Source organism: Diabrotica virgifera, chromosome 8, assembly GCF_917563875.1.
Source record: "Diabrotica virgifera virgifera chromosome 8, PGI_DIABVI_V3a".
Classification (NCBI taxonomy): Eukaryota; Metazoa; Arthropoda; class Insecta; order Coleoptera; family Chrysomelidae; genus Diabrotica; species Diabrotica virgifera.
In genome coordinates, this window is record NC_065450.1 from 20261389 (window position 1) to 20276034 (window position 14646).

A 14646-nucleotide genomic window follows, 5' to 3' on the forward strand; every position below is an offset into this window, starting at 1 on the left:
TTAATGGACTAAATATTTTTACCTTTATACAGTACCCAATAATAAATGATCTTGTTTACATTTTCGTATTATTTTCAAATTTGTTTTAATGCAAAGGACCGCTATAAAGGTGTCTACTTCTTATGGCCGCCTAGGGCCCCATGATGCCTTAAACAGTCACTGGAATCATTAAATCCTTATACGATAGAGCCAAAATAACTTTTGTCCTTAGGAAAATTCGTTCTTAGAAGAAAAACAAAAGTAATTATTCCTTGTCATTTATAAATAATAAATATCCAATGATAGACCGAATGGAACAGAACAGCTTAGAACGGCATTTTATAACATTCACAAGAAATAATACGAGGAAAATACCAAAATCATACACACCATTTCAACAACATTCAGAACAACAAACATATTCAGATTCATTTTATCTAAAACTATACGTAACAATGAACAAGAAATAACAAAAAATTGTATTAAAACAATACATTGTGAATGCGAACATTTTTATTTAGGTAAAACATCAAGAACATTAATGTTAGAATAAGTCAACAGCAATCTCATATGAAAAAAAGAGAATTTATGCGATCTCAAATATGTAATAACGCATGGGAAAATAAACATAGTATTCAATGGAAAGATTCAATTATTATCCTGAAAGAAACAGATGGTAAAAAGAGAAAATTCATTGGAACGGCTCTAATTATGTAAAACGAAGCCAATTTCTTCGCAAAATACTTCGGCATAATGCAGTAGGATCTAGTTACCATATTAATAGATAAAATTAATTGAAGGAAAATACCACAATTAGTAAGTCGTAACCACATATCGAGGATGCATCATTTATGTTTTAAAATAACCTACAAATATAAAATCTGAATTAAATATTAATATTCAGCGTAAACTAAATGTAAGTAAATATTTACCATGTCGGGATAGTATCATGGAGTTTTTTCCTGGTTTTTCCCCATGATATACTATGGGAACACTAACCCTAGAATTTTACTGTAATCATTGCGTGTGATTATCTTTTTAAAGACAAATCACATGCTATGACTTTTGATGGATTTTTGATGGATACGTATTTTCGGCTGCAATTGTATTTAAATGGGGATTAATTTTTTTCGAATCCTGAGAAAACTAATAAGTATTTTTGAAAAATTTAAACGCAGAATGAAAGATTTTCTTACCGAGGGCCAAAATGGAAACTTTTATAATGTTTATTTTATTAAAGGGGTGAAATTTAATTTAAGTTACAGGGGTGAAAAACTAAGAGAAAATGTAGTATGATTTTTAATTTCAAATATCTCATTCAAAAGAAACTTTTTATATATTCTAAGGGACTTCCGGCCCCCGATAATAATTTAGTTTTTCATTCTGCGTTTAAATTTTTTAAAAATATTTATTCGTTTTTTAGGATTCGAAAAAAATGGACTCAAAAATGGCCGTGGTGATATTATCCAAATCGAACATTCGCTATCTTTGTCATGCAACGCCCTGAGTCAAATATAATATAATGACAAGACAGTGGCAGTTTTAAATATTTGACATGGCATCGGGAATATTTTGAGTTGATGATTAAATAATATTGATAGTGTATTTGATAAATAATTGATTTAAGACGTGAAATTAATAAAAATTGATTTATGGAAGATCCAAGCAGAGAATACATCAGGATATTTATATTCTGTGATCCAAGTATTTTGTTGTTAAAGATGTTCAAAATTGTAAGCGTTCCATAGTAACAATATATTATTAAAAAATCACTTTAACATTTTTCCTCTTTTTTCGATTGAGCATTGGTTTTTGTTATACATATAAATTATTACAGTCACTGAATACATAGTTAGTGAAAAAATTATCACATTTATTAACTGAATTAATAATTTGCAATTATACAAATAGGAGTTATCCAAGAACATTCAAAAGCCATCTCTTTATAGACCAGTAAGGATCTGTTTTAGGTGGATGCGAGAGGTGGCATTCAGATTTTTGCGGATAGAGTTAGGTGATAACTTCGTTAATAATAATTGATTTATGTTCCTTCTCAAATATGCCCGGAACATTAATAAAAAAAATAAAATATTTAAAAATTTCAAAAAATTTCATTTCTTTTTCTACTTTTTTTGCTTATAACTTAAAAACTATTCATTTTAGAACAAAGTCCTATAAAAATAGAACATCAGATGCGATTGGTTAAAATGTCTTAATTTATCACCCTTGCTTCAAAATAGCAATAAATATAAAATAAGGGGGCAAAAGAAGCCTGTCCTTATTCAATGATTTTCCATCACTTAGGTTACAGTTGGAACCTTCCTAATTCGCTTAGAAAATTTTTGTAATATGCTAAAATCGTACACCAAATTTCATTAAAATTGACTTACTAGATTTTACATAATAATTTTGCAATCTAAACTTTTTTTAAAAAATTAAAATTTTTTAAAATCTTGCATAACAAAAACTAGAACATACAAAGATTTGTCAATTTTTTTACATATAAAGAAGTACTCCGCCTATCTAATGCACTTTACAGAATTGAAATCGGATTATTTAAGCAGCCTCAGCGATGTTTTAAATTTAAAAACAATTTTTTGGCTTATAAACAAATTAGTGCTGTGGCCAGGAGGGGGTGCTACGGGCTCCTTTGTTTAGATGGACTTACCCAAGTTTTTTATGTATTTTGACCCGTAAAACACGAATTTTTTGGGTAACAGTTGATTCGGATGTCGATAAGATTGTTATAAACAAAGAACTTGAGGAATTACATAAAATCGATTTTTCGCAAAATAAAACATTTTTTGTATTTATTGGGTAATTCTAAGCAAAAAATGTTCTTACAAGTTTTTTCGTAAGATGTATAGTTTTCGAGATAAACGCGGTGGAACTTTCAAAAAATCGAGAAATTGCAATTTTTGAAGGCGAATAATGTTTGATTAAAAAATAAAATAGCAATTCTGCTGACAGCATTTGAAAGTTTAAGTCAAATTATACCGGCTTTAATTATTTGCATTGCTAAAAATTAATTCATTTATTATTAAACAAAGCTATTTTATTATAAGCCAAAAAATTGTTTATAAATTTAAAACATTGCTGGGGCCCCTTAGATAATCCGATTTTAATTCTGTAAAGTGTATTAGATAGGTAGAGCACCTCTTTATATGTAAAAAAATTAGGCAACTTCTAAATGGTCCACTTTTTGTTCAGAAAGATTTTAAAAAATTTGAACTTTGTTAAAAACATATAGATTGCAAATTTATTATGTAAAATTTATTAGGTCGATTTTAATGAAATTTGGTACACGATTTAAATATGTTACAAAGAATTTCTTAAGCGAATTACTAAGGTTCTAAGTGCCACCAAAGTGGTCAAAAAATATTGAATAACAACAGACTTACTTTGCCCCCTTATTTTGTATTTATTGCTATATTGCAGAAAAGGTAATGCCTTAAGACATTTTTTACCAGTCGTATATCATACAAAATTCAATTATCTTTATTTTATTTCTCTACGACTTTGTTCCAAAACGAATCGTTTTAAAGTTATAAGCAAAGAAAGCAAAAAAAAATCGATGTTTTTCGAAATTTGTAAATATTTTAATTTTTTTATTAATGTTCCGGGCATATTTGAGAAGGAGCATAATTCAATTATTATTACTGAAGGTGTCACCTAACTTTATCTGCAAAAATCCGAATGCCACCTCTCACATCCAAAAATAGACGTGATTTTGCAGATCCTTACTGGTCTATTAAAGTTAATGATGACATTGTCAAGTAGAATGACATTCTATTAGTAATGTTTACATATCCATACCAGTGTGAATTTTACTACACGTAATTTGCCGTGTAAAGACAGAAAAGGGTATGGATACCACACTGGTATGGATACGTAAATATTACTAGAATATCATTCTACTTGAAAATGTCATCATTAATTTAAAGAGATGGCTTTTGAATGTTCTTGGATAACTGATATTTTTATAATTGCAAATTATTATTCAGTTAATAAGTGTGATATTTTTTTCACTATGTATTCAGTGATTGTAATAATTTATATGTACAACAAAAACCAATACTCAATCGAGAAAAGAGGGAAAAGGGTTAAAGTTATTTTTTAATAATATATTGTTACTATGGAATACATATGACTTACAATTTTGAACATCTTTAACAACAAAATACTTGGATCACAGAATATATTATCCTGATGTATTCTCTGCTTGGATCTTCCACAAATAATATACAATAAATAACTTTTTATTAAGTTCACGTCTTAAATCAATTATTTATCAAATACACTATATATCAATATTATTTAATCAACAACTCAAAATATTCCCGATGCCATGTCAAATATTTAAAATTGTCACTGACTGTCACTGTCTGACTGACAGTATGCTGACAATATTCTATTCGACTGAGTGCGTTGTATGACAAAGGTAGATTTGGAAATATTACCACGGACATTGTGTTCATTTTTTTCGAATCTTGAAAAAACCAATCAATATTTTTGAAAAATTTAAACGCAGAATGAAAGACTATATTATTACCCAGGGGCGAAAGTCCCTTAGAATAAATAAAAAGTTTATTTTGAATGAGATATTTTAAATTAAATATCACACTAAATTTTCTGTTAGTTTTTCACCCCTGTAACTTATTAAAATAAACATTATAGAAGTTCTCAGGGACTTTCGGCCCTCGCCAATAACGTAATCTTTCATTCCGCGTTTAAATTTTTCAAAAATACTTAGTAAATAATTAGTTTTCTCAGGATTCGAAAAACAATGAATTTCCATTTGAATAGCATTGCAGCCTAAAATACGTACCGATCCTCTTAAGTTAAAATTGATTTCATGTACCTCATCGAATTAAATATTTTCTCATGCAGTTATCTCAGGACTTTGTCAAAATTTTGACAATATCATTTTAAAGTCATCTTCTTTAAAATAAATAACTTTTTATTAAGTTCACGTCTTAAATCAATTATTTATCAAATACACTATATATCAATATTATTTAATCAACAACTCAAAATATTCCCGATGCCATGTCAAATATTTAAAATTGTCACTGACTGTCACTGTCTGACTGACAGTATGCTGACAATATTCTATTCGACTGAGTGCGTTGTATGACAAAGGTAGATTTGGAAATATTACCACGGACATTGTGTTCATTTTTTTCGAATCTTGAAAAAACCAATCAATATTTTTGAAAAATTTAAACGCAGAATGAAAGACTATATTATTACCCAGGGGCGAAAGTCCTTAGAATAAATAAAAAGTTTATTTTGAATGAGATATTTTAAATTAAATATCACACTAAATTTTCTGTTAGTTTTTCACCCCTGTAACTTATTAAAATAAACATTATACAAGTTCTCAGGGACTTTCGGCCCTCGCCAATAACGTAATATTTCATTCCGCGTTTAAATTTTTCAAAAATACTTAGTAAATAATTAGTTTTCTCAGGATTCGAAACAAAATGAATCCCCATTTGAATAGCATTGCAGCCGAAAATACGTACCGATCCTCTTAAGTTAAAATTGATTTCATGTACCTCATCGAATTAAATATTTTTTCATGCAGTTATCTCAGGACTTTGTCAAAATTTTGACAATATCATTTTAAAGTCATCTTCTTTAAAATGAGTAAACGTATACGTATTATGAATTGTCTATGTGAATGGGTCAGATACAATTAAATTATTAGACGAATTTTTGACCAAGTAACAAAAATGAAATTTGTTTAATTTAATAATGTTTTGTATTTTGAGAACGATTTCCGAAGTGGAAATCGAAACGTCAAAAATAAACTTAATTTTAAAAGTAAAATTGCGCATTATTCGCAACAAAAATAGTAAATAAACAGAACACGTTTAGAGATATGGACAATATAGAATAAATATTTTTAAAGAAACTAGTAAATGCATAATATATAATATGAAAAGTAAATAAACTATAAATAAACATGTGAGATCGAGTTACTAACATTTGCAATTTTAGGAAAAAGAATTTATAGGAACGCGCTATGTAATAATATACCCTTAAAAATATTTAGCCCATCATGATATTTAAGAAAATGAATGGAAATAACTATGTATATAAATGTTTGTATAAAATTGCTGTTTGTTACCTTGCTAAAATATAATATATTATACATAATATTGTATACTTACATTTATTGGTGATAACACTCAAACTTCCAACATCCATACACAAAATAATCCAGGATATCGGCAAAGTAAGCAAACTCTCAGCCCCGTCTGTCGGGCGCCACTTCTGATTTTGCGCACGCAGGATTATTCGACATAACGCAAAAATTATAAAACTAAAGGCGCGTTGACACGAGTTAGAATAGAATAGAAAGAACAAGCTTTATTATTAAAATATTGTAAAATTTTACAATGTTATAAAAAGCGTACAAGAAGTCAGAGAAAAAAAATAATAACAGATACAATTTACTGAAATTACATAAATCGTCAATATTATAAAATAAAAGGTAATGAAATAGGACAAATACAATTTATTGCAAAGAAAGAAAAATTTTTCGAGGACCTCCAAATGCAAATTGATAATGGTGAAGAAAACATAATTGTAATGGGAGATCTAAACGGTAGAGTCGGAAACAACAACAGCGGAATAGAGGGGTGCATGGGAAAAGAAGGAGAAGAAATACTAAACAGAAATGGTGCAAGAATAATAGAAATATGTAAGGAGAACAAACTAGTTATAACAAATATAAAATTTAAACATAAAGAAGTACACAAATACACAAAAGTACAAGACAGCAGAAACGAAAAATCAATCATAGATTACTTTTTGGTAAGCAGCAACAAATGGAAAAGAATATAGGATACGAAAGTGAAAAGAGGCCCAGAGATTGGCAGTGACCATCATCTAGTAATAATGAGAATGAGAACAACAGAGGAAAAGAATTAAAGAGAACAAAAGTAGTAAACGAAAAAATAAAAAGTTACAAATTAAAAGAGGAAAGGTATAAGAAGATATTCCAAGAAAAATTAGATAATACTTTGAAAGGTAGGGCAAAAAATACAAATATAGAAGAAAAATGGGAATATCTAAAAATCAGCAAAATCAAAGCAGCTGAGGAAACTTGTGGGAAAGCAAAAATAGCAAATACTAACATGAAGAGAACGGAATGGTGGACGGAAGAAATACGAGAGAAAATAAAGAAAAAAAAGAAAAATGGAAGAGATACCTAAGTACAGAACACCCGGAAGATTACGAGGCATATAAAGAAAAAAGTAAAGAGGTTAAAATAGCGGTGAAAGCAGGAAAGGAAAGGTCATGGGAGAGATTTGGACAGAAAATGACAAAAAATTATAGGAAAAACCAAAAACTCTTCTACGGCGCATTAAAACAACTCAGACAAAAGAAAGAGCACACAATGCCGAATATAAAAGACAAGAATGGAAACGTACTAACAGAAGAAAAACAAATAATGGAAAGATGGAGAGAACATTTCAAAGAGCTAACTCATGCAGATACGGACAACATAGGGGAGATACAAGAAAGGAATGAAGAACAACAAGTGGAATCCATAACAAGAGAGGAATTAGAGAAAGCAATAGAAAGAGTAAAATTGGGCAAAGCACCAGGCAAGGATCATATTACCCCGGAAATGATAAAATTCATGGGGACAGAGGGAATGGATAGCATGAAAGAACTAATGAATAATATCATAAATAGGGCGGAATTACCAAAGGACTGGAAGAAAGACATTATACTACCAATACACAAAAAAGGAGACAAGAGAAACTGTAATAATTACCGAGGTATCACCATATCAAGTATCCCTGGGAAGGTATTCGCAAGAATAATAGAGACAAGAATAAAAACCTAAATAGAAACAACTATGGAAGACACACAGTGTGTATTCAGGAAGGACAGAAGCACGCAAGACCTAATATTCACATTAAGACAAGTAAGTGAGAAGGTAATCAAGAAGAATAGAGAGATACATATGTGTTTCATTGACCTGGAAAAGGCGTTTGACAGAATCCGAAGAAAGGACGTATGGAAGACACTAAAAGAAAGGGGAGTCGACAGACACATAATAGAAGTAATAAAGGATATGTACAAAAAAAATACAAATACAATAAGAACCAATAACGAGGAATCCAGAGAATTTACTACAAGTCAAGGCGTCAAACAGGGATGCGTGCTGAGTCCACTGCTATTCTCAGTGGTACTGGATGAAGCGATAAAGAAAGCCAAGAGAAGAATGAGAAAACTAACATTAGGATACTGGCAAATGAAACGGACTCAACTATCGGAGCTACTATTCGCAGACGATCTACTCGGAGCTACTATTCGTATTGATAGCAGAAAACAGAGAAGACCTACAGAACAATCTTGAAATCCTAGAAGAAGAACTATCAAACATAAATATGAAAATTAATACAGAGAAAACAAAAACAATGATAATTTCAAATACGAAGAAGACACACGCAATAGAATTAGACGGGAAACAACTAGAGCAAGTGGAATATTTTAAATACCTAGGAGTAATAATCGAAGCAAATGGTAAACAAGACATGGAAATAAACGAGAGAATGGGACGAACAGGAAGCTTATTTAACGCTATGAAAACAACATTTTTGGGAAAAAAAGAGATACCGGAGAAATTAAAAACGGCAGTCGTTAAATCAGTAGTTAGACCAACAATCATGTATAGCAGCGAGACATGGACATTGACGGGGAGACAAAAATCCAGAGTCAATGCTATGGAAATAAGGTTCCTGAGGAAAATAGCAAACAGAAAGAGGACAGACAAAATACGAAACGAAACAATTATACAAAACCTAAAACTGGAACCAATCAATGAAAAATAGTGGAGGGACAACTTAGATGGTTCGGGTACGTGTGTAGAATGTCAAACGAGAGGCTTACAAAACGAGTGTTCGAAACGAGAGTGCAGGGGAAAAACAAAAGAGGGAGACCAAGAGTTATGTGGGTAGATGAAATCAGGAAAGAAGTCAAGAAAAAGGGATTGACATTGGAAAGTGCAAAAAACCTAACGCAAGATCGGAAAGCATGGAGACTACAATGCCAAACTCAACTCCACCAGCCTTACACCTAAAGGTAGAAAGGCTTAGGACTAAGTAAGTAATATTGTATACTTACATTTATTAGTGATAACACTCAAACTTCCGACTTCCAAAAATTATAAAACCAAAGGCGCGTTGACACGAGTTAAAATAGAATAGAAAAAACAAGCTTTATTATTAAAATATTGTAAAATTTTACAATGTTATAAAAAGCGTACAAAGAGTCAGAGAAAAAAAATAATAACAGATACAATTTACTGAAATTACATAAATCGTCAATATTATAAAATAAAAGATAATGAAATATGACAAATACAATTTATTGCAAAGTTTAATAAATTGCAAATTGTATAATACTAGTTACCATAGGAACTAACAAGTTTAAGCTGCTACACATGACACCCAAATATAGATAAAAATACTTTAGTTACTTATCCACAGAGAACGGCAGTTCTCACCAGTGGCGCACAACACCCCTACAAGTGACACTATACAGGGTGTCCCGAAAAGATTAGTCATAAATTATACCACAGATTCTGGGGTCAAAACTAGGTTAATTAAACCTCACTTACCTATATACAATAGTGCACACAAAAGAAGTTACAGCCCTTTGAATTTACAAAATGAAAATTGATTTTTTTTCATATATGGAAAACTCTTAGAGATTTTTTATTGAAAATGGAGATGTGGCACTCGTATGGTAGCCACATCTTAAAAAAAAATTAAAGTTAAATTTGTGCACCCCATAAAAATTTTATGGGGGTTTTGTTCCCTTCAACCCCCCAAAGTTTTGAGTACGTTCCAATTAAATTATTATTGTGGCACCATTAGTTAAACAAAATATTTTTAAAACTTTTTTGCCTCCTAGTACTTTTTCGATAAGCCAGTGTTTATCGAGATATTTTGAATATTTGTCGAATCCACCACATATTTGTATATGGTTAAGTACGATTGTAGCGACCTGTTAATAATCTGAAAATTTATTTATAATTTACATTTTTAGGTATATTTAGAAAAAGAAGCCACATCGACCACATCTCGATAAAAGGTGACTTATCAAAAAAGACTGAGAGGCAAAAAAGTTTTAAAAATACTGTATTTAACTAACGGTACCACAATAATAGTTTATTTAGAACGTACACAAATATTTGGGGGGTTTAAACAAAACTCCCTTAAAATTTGTATGTAAACATATTAAAAAAGAAGTCGCATCTCGATAAAAACTGGCTTATCGACAAAATACTAAGAGGTAAAAAAGTTTTAAAAACGTTGTGTTTAACTAATGGTACCACAATAATGAATTAATTGGAACGTACACCAAAGTTTGGGGGGGTATAAGGGAACCAAACCCCCATAAAATTTTTATGGGGTGGAAAAATTTCACTATAATTTTGTTTTAAGATTTTCCTGCCAGAATAATGATACATGTCCATTTTCAACAAAAAATCTCTAATAGTTTTCGATATATTGAAAAAAATCGATTTCATTTTGTAACTTCAAAGGGCTGTAACTTTTTTTATGAGCACATTTGTACTAAGGTAAGTTAGGTTCAATCGAACTATTTTTGACCCCAGAATGTGTGGTATAATTTATGACCAATCTTTTCGGGACACCCTGTATATACACGAAAGGCTATAGCGGGATAAGATGGTCAAAATTGCACCAGGCTCGATTGAGTTTTGGGTTTAGCCATTCGAAAATATATAACTGAAAACTCACTCAGTCAAATTTTCAAGTCGCTAGGTGCACCGCTAGGTCCGCTATGGAAAAAAAAGTGTTTTTTTGAAAACATTTTTTTCCTGACGCTGTATTGCTTCAAAAAATCTGAAAAAATTAATGAATGCGTATCTTAACAACACAAAGCTGTCTGATTTTTTTCAGATTTTTATCTTCAAAATTGAGCGCAGGAAAAATTTTTGAAATTTTCAAAAAAATTTTAGGTTATGTTGTAAATTTTTCGCCAACTTTAAAATATTGTTATTTTGTGTATTTTTTTCCATTCTTTCGAATGGCATAGATATCATTATCATTTTCGACGTGGAAAATACCTAAAAATCGAAAAAACTGTTTTTTTTTGCATTTTCTGAAGTTTTTGACTCATGGACTCAACAACATACAGCTAAATTAATTATCATTTACATTTTTATATGTATTGTTACATTTGCAATCAAAATCAGCTATTAGAACTTGTTTTTTTTTCTACAGCATGCTCGAAAACCCCGTTTTCGGCGTTTTTACTAAATAGCCTCAGAAATCAGTAAAAAAATAATTCTTTTAACGTTTAAAAAATTAAAATTTTGTTGTTCTCGATAGAATGTAATACAATTATTACTTAAATAAATTATTTTTTTGTTTTGCACGATTGTTTGAATTTCAAATATAATAATATCATCCCATTAAGGGTACCCTGCCATAGGCTTATAAAAAAATCAATAAATTATTTTTTTAACGTTTTAACGTTTAAAAAGTAAAATTTTTGTAGTATTCGATAGAAAATGTTGCCCCTTTATAAAAATGCTTGTTGCGGTTGTGATTTTCAAAGCGCGCTAAGGTTAAAAAATCTCGGCACTTTGGTGCCGTACGCAAGGAAGCGCTTCTAGCCACGTTTTTGGAAAAAACTCAGGATAAACCAGTCCCCAAGTACCCGCCGTCGAAGCCACTAACTACTTACGTAATAAAAATATTTTTAAAATAATAAAATAAGAAAATCTATGGTTTCGTTTTGATTAAAAAATAAAAAAAAATAAAAAAAATATTTTTATTAAACGTTAATGAGGAATTATTATTTAAATAAATAATTATTAAATTATTTGAATTACTTACTTGATTAAATAGTGCAACCTAAAGAGTGCAGCGTGTTTAAAGGGATTAATAAATTAATTATTAAAAAGTTACTACATAATCATAAAATTACAAAATTCAAATTAACCCTTAACTTGGCGCGCCTATAACCGCTGAGGGAAAAATGTTTTTGCTTACTGGATGTCATTTTTAGAGGGCTCCATTATCAGAGTCAATTACAGTTTTTTTTCTATTTTAAATTTTTTGACATTTTACTGACATTGTATCCCATAAGATACCGTACATTACAATGTACCTCGCAAGACACATTGCCAGGAACACTATAAAACAAGTACTGATGCCCCATAGATACATTGCCAGGTTATTAAAAAAATACCTCCGTATCTAGAAAGATACATTGCCAAGATGTATATTTGTAGTTTGGACCAATATATTAAATATTATTGGGTCATTGAATTAAAGCAAAATTATCAAAATTCCACAAAATATAATGAAAACGATAAACAAATCTACAATAAATTGTTCCGCTAAAAGTCTTTAGAATTTTCAAGACTTTTAGCGAAACATTTGTAGATTCGTTGAATGTTGTCATTTTATTTTGTGGAATTTTGTGTTACTTCAATAATTATGAATAGATGGCTTTTTGTGTAGGGGTTTCAACCATACACATAGTATTGTATTAATTAATATATAATCATGTACATTTATAAATTATAAATAAACTACAATGATGATCAAACATTTATTTTTTAAACTTAAATTCAAAACTTCAAATAAAACTTGGAACACTCAAAAAATAAAAGTAGAAAGTAATTATAAGTATAAAAAATTACAAAATTTAGTTATTATGAAAATCATAAAAACAATTACGGGATTCCGTCAAACATAATCTCGCCCTACATTTTGTACAACTCATTGCTGTTTGTCCTTTGCAACAGTTTCGGCATCGTCCTTTGGTTGTAAAAATTGGAAAATGTCCGAAAAGATCTCTTCTGACATCTTCTCCAGGTATATTCTACGAATATATGACGTGACTACGAATCTTCTTTTTCGGTGTCATCGATAATGTCATCACGGCCAGATGGATGACGTCACTAGTATTATGCCAAAAAATCGTAATTTAAAAATAAAAATCGATATGTTTCGGGAATTTCTATGTTTATTTAGATAATATCTAATGAATTTATGCGTTACTTTATAGTCGCACTGTATATACCTAATATGTAAAAAATAGAATTTGATAATATGATAACATACTGTAACATTTTTTATACTAATACTTTCAAGAAATATTGACGGGACATACATATATGATTCATACATACAAGCTGGGACATACATACAAGCTTTTGGAGTAGATAAGAACATACGATAAATCATTACAACATAATATACCAAATGTTTTTATCACTTTTCTGTTAATTCTCTAATGGGCAAAGTAGCTAATAAGAAACAGTTAGTATTTGTCCGTATACCGGGTGATGTATCCAAAAAGATACTCATTCAATTTTCATCAGTACCTGCCAATGTATATTCAAGGATACTATCTAAATTGCCGCTAACCTGGCCATGTATTTTCAGAGATACTACTTTTCAAAGTGATCCTATCTGTTTGTTTATAAACAAATCCTGAATATTATTTTATACTATTGTTTGTTGCAGGCCTATTTATCTAGAACTATAGTTTACCAATTCATATAATAACTTGAAACATTTAAAAAATGAATTTACTTTCCGAATGACACAAACTAACACCTTTTTTGGAAGCCATTTTTAGCACGCTTACATAAAACGCTCTCTCATTGGTGGAAATCTCTGTGTATGACATTCAAATTAATTTATTGGTTAGGCGAATACTTTGTGGAGAGGGTACTTTTAAAATCTCGCGGCAACTTTTATACGTATATATAGAGAAATTAATTATAATAAACAACGTATCCTGGAGTACACACCGCCAAGTTAAGGGTTAATATACAGCATGGTGCAAAGAAAGGAATAAATTCGTTATTTCGTAAACTGGCGATTTTTGGAAAAATACCGAAACGGGTCGAGTGTGATACGAGTGACATCATCCATCTGGGCGTGATGACGTAATCGATGATTTTTTTAAATGAGAATATGGGTCGTATGGCAACTCATTTCAAAGGATATTCAGTTCTCTATTCATTAATATAAACACTAACAATTATTTATACAGGGTGACCAAAAAAAATTTGAATTAAATTAATTGACATAAAAAGAAGAATTTAAGTAATGTATTTATTTCAAAATATATTTTACTGCTGTTAGAAAACAGAAGACATTGTTTGAGATATAAACATTGCTTTTCACTTAAATTCAATGTTCAAGCCAGCTCCTGCTAGCCATCTGCCTCTTGGAAGTTTGAACATTTTATTTAAGCGAAAAGCAATGTTTATTTTTCGAATAAAAATTTTTTTCCGTTTTCTGAAAGTGAAATATATTTTGAATTAAATCAATTACATACATTATTTTTTTTGTAAATTAATTTATTTAAAAAAAAATTGATCACTCTGCATAAATAATAAGGGTAATGTTTCCATTGTTTTCAATCTGGTGGGGTGTACAGCAATACTTTTGATGTTATTTTATGTGCTATTAGATTGAAAACTTAGTCCTTTCTAATATTGGTAATGTTTATACTACTGAATAGAGAATTGAATAGCCTTTCGAATAACCAAATTATAATAAAGTCCCAGTGATTGGCTGTGTACCATAGTTAAAAAACTTACACAGAAATAAAAAAACTTCGGTTTGTATAATGGTATAAAAT

The 14646-nt window shown here is 29.9% G+C and overlaps 1 protein-coding gene across 4 annotated transcripts in view; it reads right to left on the bottom strand.

Annotated features, from left to right (window-relative positions):
- LOC126889283 (uncharacterized) overlaps positions 1 to 6258 on the bottom strand; it is a 138301-nt gene extending 132043 nt beyond the window's left edge. For 2 of the 4 annotated variants that reach the window (XM_050657405.1, XM_050657404.1), the window contains exon 1: positions 6159 to 6258. Coding sequence is in view for 1 of the 4 variants with exons in the window: in XM_050657408.1 (XP_050513365.1) it covers positions 6159 to 6195 (37 nt within the window). In the remaining 3 variants the exon portion in view is untranslated. The remainder of the gene's footprint in view (positions 1 to 6158) is intronic. The other 2 variants (XM_050657408.1, XM_050657406.1) reach the window with 2 other exon arrangements.
- Between the last annotated feature and the right edge of the window lie 8388 nt (positions 6259 to 14646).